General features: G+C 46.2%; 1 protein-coding gene across 1 annotated transcript; it reads left to right on the top strand.

Moving 5' to 3' along the window:
* The first annotated feature begins 16,580 nt into the window (after positions 1-16,580).
* Positions 16,581-17,377, top strand: LOC125514224 (histone H2A.1-like). Its single transcript, XM_048679515.1, has 2 exons — positions 16,581-16,849; positions 16,940-17,377. The coding sequence occupies exons 1-2, from the start codon at positions 16,673-16,675 to the stop codon at positions 17,201-17,203; spliced, it is 441 nt and encodes a 146-aa protein (XP_048535472.1). The 5' UTR covers positions 16,581-16,672; the 3' UTR covers positions 17,204-17,377.
* The last annotated feature ends 286 nt before the right edge of the window (positions 17,378-17,663 follow it).

Genomic DNA, 17,663 nt, shown 5'->3' with positions numbered 1-17,663 from the left:
AAAAATAATTGAAGATGAAATAAATAAATCTAATGATCCTCTTTTCAAATTTGAGAAAACTCAAATATGAAAATAACGAAATCTCCAACTCTCTCCGAGGGTCCTTGAGTTGCGTGAAATTTCTAGGATCAACCAAAATGCAAGAAAATATGATATGCATGATGATCTAATGTATAACATTCCAAATTGAAAATTTGGGATGTTACAAATTGTCATCCATGTCCTTGCTCCCGTGATCCCAGAGTGAGACCGCGAGTTTGGTTACTCTCCGATAAAGCTCACGAGGTTCTTCATCTTCTTTCATTGCAAACTCATCGGCTTCATCTTGCACTACTTTATAGTTTGAGCGTTGAATGCTTGCGCTTCCCCGGTAGAGAGAGACAACACAAAGCCATGCATCTTTGGCCAAGGCGAAGGGCCGAAGATGAGGTAGATCTTCGGGTGGAATTGCATATTGAATGATGAATAGAGCATTCTCATTGAATTGATTATCCGCGGCTTCTCGAGGAGTGAAGTTGCTTGGATCATGCGGATGGAAACTTTCTTCAATGATTCTCCAAAGATTAGTGTTCACATGATTTAAATGACACTTAAAGCGATAAACCCAAGAATCAAAGTCCTCATTTTTCACAATCTTAGGTGGAGGACCGGAATGATTCAAATGAGTGGAAGGAATCGGTCCACCATAAACAAAGTGGTGGTTCCACATGGGCAAAGATGCCGGTGCCATTTTTACCACTAGAAGAAGGAGCCTTTTCACTACTATCTTCCCCCTTGTCGGAGATAGCATCCGTCACCTTGTCGGTGGGATCACCCACTTTCAATGGTGCGGTGGATAGTTTAAGTCCTTCAATGAATTTAGTAAACATGCTTTCAACCTCGGTCGTCATTGAGGTTTTCAATGTCTCCAAGGCTACATTGAATTCCTCATGGGAGACCGAGGTTCCCCCATCACCCGTTGACGAGATCGGATTTACACTGGATTGCTCCTCCACACTGTCTACGGTGTCAACCATACTCTTCGGATGGTAAATACCTTAGTAAAGAGACGAGGCTCTAATACCAATTGAAAGGATCGATACGGTTGATTAGAGGGGGGTGAATAGGCAACTATCAATTTTTAAATTTTCTTTACCAAATTAAACTTTGCGGCAAAGTAGGTTGTCTAGATGTGCAACTAGGTGAGCAACCTATATGATGCAACAACAACGAACATACACGCAAGCAAGATAAGTAACACTAATAAGCTTGCACAAGTAAAGGTAAGAGATAACCAAGAGTGGACCCAGTGAAGACGAGGATGTGTTACCGACGTTCCTTCCTTTTGAGGGGAAGTACGTCTCCGTTAGAGCGGTGTGGAGGCACAATGCTCCCCAAGAAGCCACTAGGGCCACCGTATTCTCCTCACGCCCTCACACCATGCGAGATGCCGTGATTCCACTATTGGTGCCCTTGGAGGTGGCGACCGGACCTTTACAAACAAGGTTGGGGCAAACTCCACAACTCAATCGGAGGCTCCCAACAACACCACGAAGCTTCACCACAATGGACTATGGCTCCGTGGTGACCTCAACCGTCTAGGGTGCTCAAACACCCAAGAGTAACAAGATCCGCTAGGGATTAGTGGGGGAATCAAATATCTCTTGGTGGAAGTGCAGATCGGGTCCTTCTCAACCACTCTCAAGAAAATCAACAAGTTTGGTTGGCTAGAGAGAGAGATCGGGCGAAAATGGAGCTTGGAGCAATAATGGAGCTTTTGGGGGAAGAGGTGGGTCAACAAAGAAGAAGGGGAGCCCCTTTTATAATGGAGGGAACAATCCAACCGTTACCCCACTAAACAGCCCCGCAGAGGGCGGTACTACCGCTGGACCTAGCGGTACTACCGCTCCCCCTTACGATACTACCGCCCAGCCAGAGAGGGCTTGGCGATAGAGGAGGGACTAGCCTAGCACGGTACTGCCGGATAGACCCAGCGCGGTACTGCCGCGGTGGCAGGGCGGTACTACCGCTCTAGAGCGGTACTACTGCACCTAATACCGCTGCAAGTGCCACTCAACCCGAAACGAGAAGTGCCCCCCTCGAGTCGAGGCGGTAGTGGCCCGGTACCGTAGCAGTACTACTGCTGGGGCTAAAGACTGCCCAAACAGTAGGGAATAAGACCCCCAACGACGCGGGAAGGCCCTGAGGGTGTGAAACGAAAGTGTACGTGATGATTCCACCCTAGCCATACCAAAGCCGACCCCCTCTTGATAGTACGGTGACTCCTACGAAACTAATCCACCAACAAGAAACGAAAGAGCTACATCGTCTTGAAAAACATTCCGAGGGGAAAGAAATTGTCTCAAGCCAAAGGATGAATCTTTGAAATTCTCAAAGCACACGGTTAGTCCGCAAATATGTTGTCATCAATCACCAAAACTACATCGAGAGAGATATGCCTTAACAGTGATGGATATCTGTGTTAGATGACATTCATCATATAACAGTCACAACCTAGAGCGATACACAATAGCTGCAATTCATCAATGTAATGTAGGTATGTGTTCCATATATAGTCATATGTGCTTATAATAAGAACTTGCGTGACATCTTTGAAGGAAATATGCCCTAGAGGCAATAATAAAGTTATTATTTATTTCCTTATATCATGATAAAAGTTTATTATTCATGCTAGAATTGTATTAACCGGAAACATAATACATGTGTGAATACATAGACAAACAGAGTGTCACTAGTATGCCTCTACTTGACTAGCTCGTTAATCAAAGATGGTTATGTTTCCTAACCATGGACAAAGAGTTGTTATTTGATTAACGGGATCACATCATTAGTTGAATGATCTGATTGACATGACCCTTTCCATTAGCTTAGCACCCGATCGTTTAGTATGTTGCTATTGCTTTCTTCATGACTTATAGATGTTCCTATGACTATGAGATTATGTAACTCCCGTGTGCCGGAGGAACACTTTGTGTGCTACCAAATGTCACAACATAACTGGGTGATTATAAAGGTGCTCTACAGGTGTCTCCAAAGGTACATGTTGGGTTGACGTATTTCGAGATTAGGATTTGTCACTCCGATCGTCGGAGAGGTATCTCTGGGCCCTCTCGGTAATGCACATCACTTAAAGCCTTGCAAGCATTGCAACTAATGAGTTAGTTGCGGGATGATGTATTACAGAACGAGTAAAGAGACTTGCCGGTAACGAGATTGAACTAGGTATTGGATACCGACGATCGAATCTCGGGCAAGTAACATACCGATGACAAAGGGAACAGCGTATGTTGTTATGCGGTCTGACCGATAAAAGATCTTCGTAGAATATGTAGGAACCAATATGGGTATCTAGGTCCCGCTATTTGTTATTGACCGGAGACGTGTCTCGGTCATGTCTACATTGTTCTCGAACCCGTAGGGTCCGCACGCTTAAGGTTTCGATGACAGTTATATTATGAGTTTATGCGTTTTGATGTACCGAAGGTTGTTCGGAGTCCCGGATGTGATCACGGACATGACGAGGAGTCTCGAAATGGTCGAGACATAAAGATTGATATATTGGAAGCCTATGTTTGGATATCGGAAGTGTTCCGGGTGAAATCAGGATTTTACCGGAGTACCGGGAGGTTACCGGAACCCCCCGGGAGATATATGGGCCTTAGTGGGCCTTAGTGGAAGAGAGGAGAGGTAGCCAGAGATGGGCCGCGCGCCCCTCCCCTCCCTTGGTCCGAATAGGACAAGGAGAGGGGGCCGGCCCCCCTTCCTCCTCTCTCTCCTCCGTGAATCCTATTCCAACTAGGAAAGAGGGGGAGTCCTACTCCCGGAGGCCGGCCGCACCCCCCCCCTTTGAGCCTTTATATACGGAGGCAGGGGCACCCCCTAGAGATACAAGTTGATCCACGTGATCGTATTCTTAGCCGTGTGCGGTGCCCCCTTCCACCATAGTCCTCGATAATATTGTAGCGGTGCTTAGGCGAAGCCCTGCGACATTAGTACATCAAGATCGTCACCATGCCGTCGTGCTGACGGAACTCTTCCCCGACACTTTGCTGGATCGGAGTCCGAGGATCATCATCGAGCTGAACGTGTGCTAGAACTCGGAGGTGCCGTAGTTTCGGTGCTTGATCGGTCGGGCCGTGAAGACGTACGACTACATCAACCAAGTTAACGCTTCCGTTGTCGATCTACAAGGGTACGTAGATCACACTCTCCCCTCTCGTTGCTATGCATCACCATGATCTTGCGTGTGCGTAGGAAATTTTTTGAAATTACTACGTTCCCCAACAATCTTTTGTCCCACCCTCCCGTGGCAGCGGGGTCCATATGGAAACTAAGGGATATTAATTCCTCATTTTAATAGAGAACCGGAACAAAGCATTAACACATGGTGAATACATGAACTCCTTAAATTATGCTCATCACCGGAAAGAATCCCAACTATTGTCACTTCGGGGTATGCGAATCATAACACGTAATAGATGCATATAACTTGCAAGATAGGATCAAGAACACAAATATATTCATGAAAACATAAAGGGTTCAGATCTAAAATCATGGCACTCGGGCCCCATTGACAAGCATTAAGCATAGCAAAGTCATAGCAATATCAATCTCAGAACATAGTGGATACTAGGGATCAATTCCTAACAATTTGACTCGATTACATAATAAATCTCATCTAACCCCGTCACCTTCCGGTAAGCCTACAAAGGAATTACTCACTCCTAGTGGAGAGCATCATGAAATTGGTGATGAAGAAGGGTTGGTGATGATGATGGCGATGGATCCCCCTCTCCAGAGCCCCGAACGGATTCCAGATCCGGCCTCCCGATGAAGAATAGGAGGTAGCGGCGGCTCCATATCATAAAACGCGATGAAACTTCTGCTTTTATTTTTTTTCTTGGGGAAAAGGAATTTATAGGCTTGAGATTAGGGTCAGCAGAGCCACGTGGGCCCCACAAGACATCAGTGTTCGAAATATGCCCTAGAGGCAATAATAAAAGGATTATTATTATATTTCCTTGTTCATGATAATTGTCTTTTATTCATGCTATAATTGTGTTATCCGTAAATCGTAATACATGTGTGAATACATAGACACCAACATGTACCTAGTAAGCCTCTAGTTGACTAGCTCGTTGATCAACAGATAGTCATGATTTCCTGACTATGGACATTGGATGTCATTGATAACGAGATCACATCATTAGGAGAATGATGTGATGGACAAGACCCAATCCTAAACATAGCACAAGATCGTATAGTTCGTTTGCTAGAGTTTTTCCAATGTCAAGTATCTTTTCCTTAGACCATGAGATCATGTAACTCCCGGATACCGTAGGAGTGCTTTGGGTGTACCAAACGTCACAACGTAACTGGGTGACTATAAAGGTATACTACGGGTATCTTCGAAAGTGTCTGTTGGGTTGACATGGATCAAGACTGGGATTTGTCACTCCGTATAACGGAGAGGTATCTCTGGGCCCACTCGGTAATGCATCATCATAATGAGCTCAAAGTGACCAAGTGTCTGGTCACGGGATCATGCATTACGGTACGAGTAAAGTGACTTGCCGGTAACGAGATTGAACGAGGTATTGGGATACCGATGATCGAATCTCAGGCAAGTAACATACCGATTGACAAAGGGAATTGTATAAGGGGTTGCTTGAATCCTCGACATCGCGGTTCATCCGATGAGATCATCGAGGAGCATGTGGGAGCCAACATGGGTATCCAGATCCCGCTATTGGTTATTGACCGGAGAGCCATCTCGGTCATGTCTACATGTCTCCCGAACCCGTAGGGTCTACACACTTAAGGTTCGGTGACACTAGGGTTGTAGAGATATGAATATGCAGAAACCAGAAAGTTGTTCGGAGTCCCGGATGAGATCCCGGACGTCACGAGGAGTTCCGGAATGGTCCGCAGGTGAAGAATTATATATAGGAAGTGCAGTTTCGGCCATCGGGAGAGTTTCGGGGGTCACCGGTATTGTACCAGGACCACCGGAAGGGTCCCCGGGGGTCCACCCATCCCGGAGGGCCCCATGGGCTAAGTGGGGAGGGGAACCAGCCCATAGTGGGCTGGTGCGCCCCCCTTGGCCCACCCCATGCGCCTAGGGTTGGGAACCCTAGGGTGGGGGGGCGCCCCACCTAGCTTGGGGGGCACTCCACCCCTTGGCCGCCCCCCCCCCCTAGGAGATCCCATCTCCTAGGGCCGGCGCACCCCCTAGGGGGCCTATATAAAGGGGGGGAGGGAGGGGCAGCCGCACCCTTGAGTCTTGGCGCCTCCCTCTCCCCTGCTACACCTCTCCCTCTCGCAGTAGAACGGCGAAGCCCTGCTGCGGTGACCCCTGCATCCACCACCATGCCGTCGTGCTGCTAGATCTTCATCAACCTCTCCTCCCCCCTTGCTGGATCAAGAAGGAGGAGACGTCACGCTGACCGTACGTGTGTTGAACACGGAGGTGCCGTCCGTTCGGCGCTAGGATCTCCGGTGATTTGGATCACTCGAGTACGACTTCCTCATCCCCGTTCTTTGAACGCTTCCACGCGTGATCTACAAAGGTATGTAGATGCAATCCGATCAGTCGTTGCTAGATGAACTCATAGATGGATCTTGGTGAAACCGTAGGAAATTTTTTGTTTTCTGCAACGTTCCCCAACAGTGGCATCATGAGCTAGGTCTATGCGTAGTTCTCTTTGCACGAGTAGAACACAATTTGTTGTGGGCGTAGATGTTGTCAACTTTCTTGCCACTACTAGTCTTATTTTGCTTCAGCGGTATTGTGGGATGAAGCGTCCCGGACCAACCTTACACGTACGCTTACGTGAGACCGGTTCCACCGATTGACATGCACTAGTTGCATAAGGTGGCTGGCGGGTGTCTGTCTCTCCCACTTTAGTTGGAGCGGATTCGATGAAAAGGGTCCTTATGAAGGGTAAATAGAAGTTGACAAATCACGTTGTGGCTTTCACGTAGGTAATAAAACGTTCTTGCTAGAACCCTATTGCAGCCACGTAAAACTTGCAACAACAATTAGAGGACGTCTAACTTGTTTTTGCAGCAAGTGTTTTGTGATGTGATATGGCCAAAGTTGTGATGAATGATGAATGATATATATGTGATGTATGAGATGTTCATGCTATTGTAATAGGAATCACGACTTGCATGTCGATGAGTATGACAACCGGCAGGAGCCATAGGAGTTGTCTTTATTTTTTGTATGACCTGCGTGTCATTGAGAAACGCCATGTAAATTACTTTACTTTATTGCTAAACGTGTTAGCCATAGTAGTAGAAGTAATAGTTGGCGAGCAACTTCATGGAGACACGATGATGGAGATCATGATGATGGAGATCATGGTGTCATGCCGGTGACAAGATGATCATGGAGCCCCAAGATGGAGATCAAAGGAGCTATGTGATATTGGCCATATCATGTCACTATTATTATTTGATTGCATGTGATGTTTATCATGTTTTTGCATCTTGTTTACTTAGAACGACGGTAGTAAATAAGATGATCCCTCATAATAATTTCAAGAAAGTGCTCCCCCTAATTGTGCACCGTTGCGACAGTTCGTTGTTTCGAAGCACCACGTGATGATCGGGTGTGATAGATTCCAACGTTCACATACAACGGGTGTAAGACAGATTTACACATGCAAACACTTAGGTTGACTTGACGAGCCTAGCATGTACAGACATGGCCTCGAAACACAGAAGACCGAAAGGTCGAGCATGAGTCGTATAGAAGATACGATCAACATGAAGATGTTCACCGATGTTGATTAGTCCGTCTCACGTGATGATCGGACACGGCCTAGTTAACTCGGATCATGTTATACTTAGATGACTGGAGGGATGTCTATCTGAGTGGGAGTTCATTGAATAATTTGATTTAGATGAACTTAATTATCATGAACTTAGTCTAAAATCTTTACAACATGTATTGTAGATCAAATGGCCAACGTTGTCCTCAACTTCAACGCGTTCCTAGAGAAAACCAAGCTGAAAGACGATGGCAGCAACTATACGGACTGGGTCCGGAACCTGAGGATCATCCTCATAGCTGCCAAGAAAGATTATGTCCTACAAGCACCACTAGGTGACGCACCTGTTCTCCCTGCAGAACAAGACGTTATGAACGCTTGGCAGACACGTACCGATGATTACTCCCTCGTTCAGTGCGGCATGCTTTACAGCTTAGAGTCGGGGCTCCAAAAGCGTTTTGAGAGACACGGAGCATATGAGATGTTCGAAGAGCTGAAAATGGTTTTTCAAGCTCATGCCCGGGTCGAGAGATATGAAGTCTCCGACAAGTTCTTCAACTGTAAGATGGAGGAAAACAGTTCTGTCAGTGAGCACATACTCACTATGTCTGGGTTACATAACCGCTTGACTCAGCTGGGAGTTAATCTCCCGGATGACGCGGTCATTGATAGAATCCTTCAGTCGCTTCCACCGAGCTACAAGAACTTTGTGATGAACTTCAATATGCAGGGGATGGAAAAGACCATTCCTGAAGTATTTGCAATGCTGAAATCAGCAGAGGTAGAAGTCAAAAAGGAACATCAAGTGTTGATGGTGAATAAAACCACTAAGTTCAAGAAAGGCAAGGGTAAGAAGAACTTCAAGAAGGACGGCAAGGGAGTTGCCGCGCCCGGCAAGCAAGCTGCCGGGAAGAAGCCAAAGAATGGACCCAAGCCCGAGACTGAGTGCTTTTATTGCAAGGATAGTGGTCACTGGAAGTGGAACTGCCCCAAATACTTAGCGGACAAGAAGGCCGGCAAAACGAAAGGTATATGTGATATACATGTAATTGATGTGTACCTTACTAGTACTCGTAGTAGCTCCTGGGTATTTGATACCGGTGCAGTTGCTCACATTTGTAACTCAAAGCAGGAGCTGCGGAATAAACGGAGACTGGCGAAGGACGAGGTGACGATGCGCGTCGGGAATGGTTCCAAGGTCGATGTGATCGCCGTCGGCATGCTACCTCTACATTTACCTACGGGATTAGTTTTGAACCTCAATAATTGTTATTTAGTGCCAAGTTTGAGCATGAACATTGTATCAGGATCTCGTTTAATACGAGATGGCTACTCATTTAAATCTGAGAATAATGGTTGTTCTATTTATATGAGAGATATGTTTTATGGTCATGCTCCGATGGTGAATGGTTTATTCTTAATGAATCTTGAGCGTAATGCTACACATATTCATAGTGTGAGTACCAAAAGATGTAAAATTGATAATGATAGTCCCACATACTTGAGGCACTGCCACCTTGGTCACATAGGTGTCAAACGCATGAAGAAGCTCCATGCAGATGGACTTTTAGAGTCTCTTGATTACGAATCATTTGACACGTGCGAACCACGCCTCATGGGTAAAATGACCAAGACTCCGTTCTCAGGAACAATGGAGCGAGCAACCAACTTATTGGAAATCATACATACTGATGTGTGCGGTCCAATGAGTGTTGAGGCTCGCGGTGGCTATCGTTATGTTCTCACCCTCACTGATGACTTGAGTAGATATGGGTATGTCTACTTAATGAAACACAAGTCTGAGACCTTTGAAAGGTTCAAGGAATTTCAGAGTGAGGTTGAGAATCAACGTGACAGGAAAATCAAGTTCCTGCGATCAGATCGTGGAGGAGAATACTTGAGTCACGAATTTGGCACACACTTAAGAAAATGTCGAATAGTTTCACAACTCACGCCGCCTGGAACACCTCAGCGTAATGGTGTGTCCGAACGTCGTAATCGCACTATGTTAGATATGGTGCGATCTATGATGTCTCTTACCGATTTACCGCTATCATTTTGGGGCTATGCTTTAGAGACTGCCGCATTCACTTTAAATAGGGCTCCGTCGAAATCCGTTGAGACGACACCGTATGAATTATGGTTTGGGAAGAAACCTAAGCTGTCGTTTCTAAAAGTTTGGGGATGCGATGCTTATGTCAAGAAACTTCAACCTGAAAAGCTCGAACCCAAGTCGAAAAAATGCGTCTTCATAGGATACCCTAAAGAAACTATTGGGTATACCTTCTACCTCAGATCCAAAGGCAAGATCTTTGTTGCCAAGAATGGATCCTTTCTAGAGAAGGAGTTTCTCTCGAAAGAAGTAAGTGGGAGGAAAGTAGAACTTGATGAAGTATTACCTCTTGAACCAGAAAATGGCGCAACTCAAGAAAATGTTCCTGAGGTGCCTGCACCGACTAGAGAGGAAGTTAATGATGATGATCATGAAACTTCAGATCAAGTTGCTATTGAACTTCGTAGGTCCACAAGGACATGTTCCGCACCAGAGTGGTATGGCAACCCTGTCTTGGGAATCGTGTTTTTAGACAACGGTGAACCTTCGAACTATGAAGAAGCGATGGCGGGCCCAGATTCCAACAAATGGCTTGAAGCCATGCAATCCGAGATAGGATCCATGTATGAAAACAAAGTATGGACTTTGACAGACTTGCCCGATGATCGGCGAGCGATAAAAAACAAATGGATCTTTAAGAAGAAGACGGGCGCGGATGGTAATGTTACCATCTATAAAGCTCGACTTGTCGCTAAGGGTTATCGGCAAGTTCAAGGGGTTGACTACGATGAGACTTTCTCACCGGTAGCGAAGCTGAAGTCCATCCGAATCATGTTAGCAATTGCCGCATTCTATGATTATGAGATATGGCAAATGGACATCAAAACGGTATTCCTTAATGGTTTCCTTAAGGAAGAATTGTATATGATGCAGCCGGAAGGTTTTGTCGATCCTAAGAATGCTGACAAGGTGTGCAAGCTCCAACGCTCGATTTATGGGCTGGTGCAAGCATCTCGGAGTTGGAACATTCGCTTTGATGAGATGATCAAAGCATTTGGGTTTATGCAGACTTATGGAGAAGCCTGCGTTTACAAGAAAGTGAGTGGGAGCTCTGTAGCATTTCTCATATTATATGTAGATGACATACTTTTGATGGGAAATGATATAGAGCTTTTGGACAGCATTAAGGCCTACTTGAATAAGAGTTTTTCAATGAAGGACCTTGGAGAAGCTGCTTATATATTAGGCATCAAGATCTATAGAGATAGATCAAGACGCCTCATAGGTCTTTCACAAAGCACATACCTTGATAAGATATCGAAGAAGTTCAATATGGATCAGTCTAAGAGGGGGTTCTTGCCTGTGTTGCAAGGTGTGAAATTGAGCTCAGCTCAATGTCCGACCACGGCAGAAGATATAGAAGAGATGAGTGTCATCCCCTATGCCTCAGCCATAGGGTCTATTATGTATGCCATGCTATGTACCAGACCTGATGTAAACCTTGCCGTAAGTTTGGTAGGTAGGTACCAAAGTAATCCCGGCAAGGAACACTGGACAGCGGTCAAGAATATCCAGAAGTACCTGAAAAGGACTAAGGAAATGTTTCTCGTTTATGGAGGTGACGAAGAGCTCGTTGTAAAGGGTTACGCCGACGCTAGCTTCGACACAGATCTGGATGACTCTAACTCACAAACCGGATACGTGTATATTTTGAATGGTGGGGCAGTAAGCTGGTGCAGTTGCAAGCAGAGCGTCGTGGTGGGATCTACATGTGAAGCGGAGTACATGGCAGCCTCGGAGGCAGCGCATGAAGCAATTTGGGTGAAGGAGTTCATCACCGACCTAGGAGTCATACCCAATGCATCGGGGCCGATCAAACTCTTCTGTGACAACACTGGAGCTATTGCACTTGCCAAGGAGCCCAGGTTTCACAAGAAGACCAGGCACATCAAGCGTCGCTTCAACTCCATTCGTGAAAATGTTCAAGATGGAGACACAGATATTTGTAAAGTACATACGGACCTGAATGTAGCAGATCCGTTGACTAAACCTCTCCCTAGAGCAAAACATGATCAACACCAGAATTCCATGGGTGTTCGATTCATCACAATGTAACTAGATTATTGACTCTAGTGCAAGTGGGAGACTGTTGGAAATATGCCCTAGAGGCAATAATAAAAGGATTATTATTATATTTCCTTGTTCATGATAATTGTCTTTTATTCATGCTATAATTGTGTTATCCGGAAATCGTAATACATGTGTGAATACATAGACACCAACATGTCCCTAGTAAGCCTCTAGTTGACTAGCTCGTTGATCAACAGATAGTCATGATTTCCTGACTATGGACATTGGATCTCACTGATAACGAGATCACATCATTAGGAGAATGATGTGATGGACAAGACCCAATCCTAAACATAGCACAAGATCGTATAGTTCGTTTGCTAGAGTTTTTCCAATGTCAAGTATCTTTTCCTTAGACCATGAGATCGTGTAACTCCCGGATACCGTAGGAGTTCTTTGGGTGTACCAAACGTCACAACGTAACTGGGTGACTATAAAGGTATACTACGGGTATCTTCGAAAGTGTCTGTTGGGTTGACACGGATCAAGACTGGTATTTGTCACTCCGTATAACGGAGAGCTATCTCTGGGCCCACTCGGTAATGCATCATCATAATGAGCTCAAAGTGACCAAGTGTCTGGTCACGGGATCATGCATTACGGTACGAGTAAAGTGACTTGCCGGTAACGAGATTGAACGAGGTATTGGGATACCGACGATCGAATCTCGGGCAAGTAACATACCGATTGACAAAGGGAATTGTATACGGGGTTGCTTGAATCCTCGACATCGTGGTTCATCCGATGAGATCATCGAGGAGCATGTGGGAGCCAACATGGGTATCCAAATCCCGCTGTTGGTTATTGACCGGAGAGCCATCTCGGTCATGTCTACATGTCTCCCGAACCCGTAGGGTCTACACACTTAAGGTTCGGTGACGCTAGGGTTGTAGAGATATGAATATGCAGAAACCCTAAAGTTGTTCGGAGTCCTGGATGAGATCCCGGATGTCACGAGGAGTTCCGAAATGGTCCGGAGGTGAAGAATTATATATAGGAAGTGCAGTTTCGGCCATCGGGAGAGTTTCGGGGGTCACCGGTATTGTACCGGGACCACCGGAAGGGTCCCGGGGGTCCACTGGGTGGGGCCACCCATCCCGGAGGGCCCCATGGGCTAAGTGGGGAGGGGAACCAGCCCGTGGTGGGCTGGTGCGCCCCCCTTGGCCCACCCCATGCGCCTAGGGTTGGGAACCCTAGGGTGGGGGGGCGCCCCACCTAGCTTGGGGGGCACTCCACCCCTTGGCCGCCGCCCCTCCTAGGAGATCCCATCTCCTAGGGCCGGCGCACCCCCTAGGGGGCCTATATAAAGGGGGGGAGGGAGGGGCAGCCGCACCCTTGAGTCTTGGCGCCTCCCTCTCCCCTGCTACACCTCTCCCTCTCGCAGTAGAACGGCGAAGCCCTGCTGCGGTGACCCCTGCATCCACCACCACGCCGTCGTGCTGCTGGATCTTCATCAACCTCTCCTCCCCCTTTCTGGATCAAGAAGGAGGAGACGTCACGCTGACCGTACGTGTGTTGAACACGGAGGTGCCGTCCGTTCGGCGCTAGGATCTCCGGTGATTTGGATCACGTCGAGTACGACTTCCTCATCCCCGTTCTTTGAACGCTTCCGCGCGTGATCTACAAAGGTATGTAGATGCAATACGATCACTCGTTGCTAGATGAACTCATAGATGGATCTTGGTGAAACCGTAGGAAATTTTTTGTTTTCTGCAACGTTCCCCAACAATCAGGGCGTGCCTAGGGGGGTGGTCGCACCCTATTGCCTTGTGGGCAACTAGTGGTCCCCTCTGGTGGATCTTCGCTCCAGTATTTTTTTATATTCCATAAAAAAATCTTCAATAAGTTTCATCCAATTCTGAGAACTTTTATTTTTGCACAAAAAACAACACCATGGTAGTTCTGCTGAAAACAACGCCAGTCCGAGTTAGTTTCATTCAAATCATGCAAATTAGAGTCCAAAACAAGAGCAAAAGTGTTTGAAAAAGTAGATATGACAGAGACATATCAAGGGACGCGGAGGCGGAGTTCACCGTCGCCCAAGCCGCAGAGATGGCGGAGCAGCAGACCATCATGGAGTCAGGCACAAAGATAGTCGACATCTCCGATGAGGACTAGGCTAGGTGATCTACGTAGTACGTAGGGTTTTTTTTCCCGCATGCCTTTGTATGGATTTAAGAATTTTAGTATGAGGTGTTCAGATGCAGTTGAGCAAATTTGAGGACTGACCGATCACTGCCTGCAGACACGCTCGGGGTCATATTGGTACGTCCGCGGGCGTTTGAGGGGTCATATTTGGCATATGCGGTTGTAGATGCTCCCATAGTACTAAATTTTCTTACTAGTGCTGCCAAGCCCTAGTGACCCATCATTGTTGTGAGAAGGCGAATGTTCTGTGCAAAGGCTAGTGTTCAAGGGAAATATTGTAAATGTCAACATTGATAACATATACTCAAGGAAATTGGTTAGCCGAGTATTTAACTAGATTTGTTTAATACTGTTATTCATCATGAGTTCTTCAAAAAAGTCACACTTTCTCATCGATATAATTCATAACATATATTAGAGTTCACAAAGTTCACTTGTGAACTGGTGTTTTCTCCGCATTTTCTTTTGCTATACCCAGTTAGGTTCCCATGTTTTCAAATTTTCTGTTCGTCCTCCTGCCATGTAGAGACTAGATGAATATCAACTGCACAATTATGTGTCCAAAATCCAAATTGGGTGGATTGTGACCAGATGAGCCATTAACATAGGTGGTAAAGATTGGATTGGGGAGATGGAGGTAGTGGGTGGAGGATAGACATAGTTAATGTGAACCACAAACATATGTATGCCCGTGTTGCAATGCACATACAATTAGCTATTCTAAATAAAAACTGGTATTTGCTCAAACGATTTGGGATTTTTGTGTGGCGTGCTGCTACGAATAGTTTGGCAGTCCAGATGAATAGATTTAAACACCATTAGACTAACTCAGGTATGTGCTCTATTTGCGGTGTGGAAGATGAAAGCACTTTCCATGCTCTGGTGAGGTGTTCTAAATCTTGTGCTCCGCGGTTGGCCTTGAGAGATTCTTGGAATATTCTGGATGAAGAGTTCTTCAAATGCTCAGGACCGGACTGGCTTTGGATCAGTTGAACTTGCAGGAAGGAGAGCAAATTTTATTCCTTTTCTGGCGAGCTTGACATCTGAGAAATGATTTAATTTTCGGAAAGGGAAAAGAATCCATTACTAACTCGACAAATTTTGTGGAAAAATATTGCTCCTCTTATACGGCCAATAACGACGCTACACAGTTGGATTCTCGCAACAAAGGTAAGGAAAAGGTGGGAGGGGTTATTGTGGATTTGGCATCGGTGAAAGAGCATGAGGTGTGGAAATCGCCTCCTGTGGATTATATCAAGATCAATGTCGATGCTAGTTTTATGGAGAGTATTAATGCTGCCAGTGTGGGGGTTGTCGCTAGGAATTGGCGAAATTATAATGTCCTCGTGGGATTTTACTGGTCAGTGTACCAGTGTCAGTGAAGCCGAGCTCCGCGCCTGCCTAGCATGTCTTTATATCGGTATTACCCTTCACCAATCTATTATTTTGAAGACTGACTGTGCTTTCGTACATTATTTCCTTGCGAATGACAAGCTTGATAAATTCTCCCTCTCGTTGATCTAAAGAAAGAGGTTCTGAGTATCGTCAAGATGTTCCAAAATTTGAGTTTCTCGAAAATAAATCGCCGTGCCAATGAGGTGGCATTTGAGAGTGCTAAGTTTAGTTTTAATAATAGGTCTGACAGGTTGCTCGTTAACTCTATTCCACCCTGTGTGGCATATGTTGTAATGACTGATTGTAATAAACTTCTGTTTAATCAATTAATATATGTTTTTTTTAAATCTGCTATTGACAGCCACTTTTTTTTAGGGTTGCTATTGACAGTCACTTAGGGGGGTGTTTATTTTCAGGGACATTTTTATGTAGGGACTAGAAAAAGTCTCTCTTAGAGACTTTTTTACCAAATGAGAGGGACTTTTTAGGGACTAAACTAGGCATTTGAGACTAAATGAAGAACACTTTCAAGGAGAGTCTTTTTAGGACTTCCAACAATGTCTCTCCACCCATTGGCCGCCACCACATGGTGTTGTTTGATTGTTATTTTTCTATATATTAGGGGCAACATGGTCATTTAATAACCTCTAGGAAGGGACTAGAGACTTTTTAGTTTCTGAAAACAAATAGGGAAAGACTTTTTAGGGACTAGAGACTTTTTAGTAGGGACTAAAAAAAGTCCTAGGACTAGAGACCAAACATCACCTTAATCCCAATTAGCAATTGTATATACGACCAAACAACACAATCAGAATTGAAGCCCATCCAATAGCAAAAAAATAATTCAAGCCCATTTCAATACATAGGCTGATTTTTGGTTTTGAACTCAATTTCAATTCCACGTACGTATTGCAAATCTCTGCTCTCTGATTGGTCCATCCGAAGCTCCCACGGATCACTCCCCCTGCCCGCCACGCTCCGCCAGATCCAACGGCGGTCACAGCATGTCACGCGGATCGCTCCCCCCCTCCAGCGACGCTCCCGCCTCCAATAAAAGCCGCGCCCTCGCCGCCGTCCAAACACACAAACTCAGAGCGCTCCCATCCAGCACCGCCGCCGCAAACACCACACCTCGAGCGTACTCGTCGCCGGAGAAGTAGCAAGCAAGATGGCCGTAAGGAAGGGCGGCGACAGGAAGAAGGCCGTGACCAGGTCCGTCAAGGCCGGGCTCCAGTTCCCCGTTGGCCGCATCGGCCGCTACCTCAAGAAGGGCCGCTACGCCCAGCGCGTCGGCTCCGGCGCCCCCGTCTACCTCGCCGCCGTCCTCGAGTACCTCGCGGCCGAGGTACGCGCCGATCTTTCCCGTTCGTTCTTGTCCGCTCCTGTTCTTGCCCTGTTCGACGGATGATTGAATTCGTTCTTGGTTGAATCTCAGGTCCTGGAGCTTGCCGGCAACGCGGCCAAGGACAACAAGAAGACCCGCATCATCCCGCGCCACCTGCTGCTCGCTGTCCGCAACGACCAGGAGCTCGGAAGGCTGCTCGCCGGCGTCACCATTGCCCACGGCGGCGTGATCCCCAACATCAACTCTGTGCTGCTCCCCAAGAAGTCCCCCGCCGCGGCCGAGAAAGAGGCCAAGTCGCCCAAGAAGAAGACCTCCACCAAGTCCCCCAAGAAGAAGGTCGCCGCCAAGGAGTAGAATTCCCCATAGCCTAGCCAGTGTTTGCTTAGATCCATTTCTCATGGACTAAGATGAGATCATGTATGTAATGCCTACTAGTCTGTAGCGCCCGTCAGATTCGTCGAGCAAGGATGACATTGTATCTGTGATTTCTATGACAATGGCGAAAGATGCAATCATTTCAATCTTTTAGTACGAAATTCTCTCTTCTAGCATCCGAAAATATCCTTTAATCTGTAGTTTGAGCCATTTATCTGAAATCAAGCTGTGAGAAACTGAATCTATGAAGAACTAAATTGATGATGGTGCTGATTAAATTGGATAAGCAAGATGCTTCACAGGTCCTGCAGTCAAACATTTCGAATTAGATCTTGACCATGCCGAAGCAATTTGTAGGCAATGTAACCTCTGTAGTTGAGCTGGTTACATGTTGCTCTGTTTGACAAAAGAATTCTTCGAGTTGGAGTTGAGCCGATTA

The sequence above is a fragment of the Triticum urartu genome, chromosome 6, assembly GCF_003073215.2.
Source record: "Triticum urartu cultivar G1812 chromosome 6, Tu2.1, whole genome shotgun sequence".
NCBI classification, from domain to species: domain Eukaryota; kingdom Viridiplantae; phylum Streptophyta; class Magnoliopsida; order Poales; family Poaceae; genus Triticum; species Triticum urartu.
This window is presented reverse-complemented; position numbering and strand designations above follow the sequence as displayed.

Coding starts and splice junctions, on each gene's coding strand:
- LOC125514224 (XM_048679515.1), top strand. CDS start 16,673: ATGGCCGTAAGGAAGGGCGGCGACAGGAAGAAGGCCGTGACCAGGTCC. Junction 16,850..16,939: donor TCGAGTACCTCGCGGCCGAG/GTACGCGCCGAT, acceptor GTTGAATCTCAG/GTCCTGGAGCTTGCCGGCAA.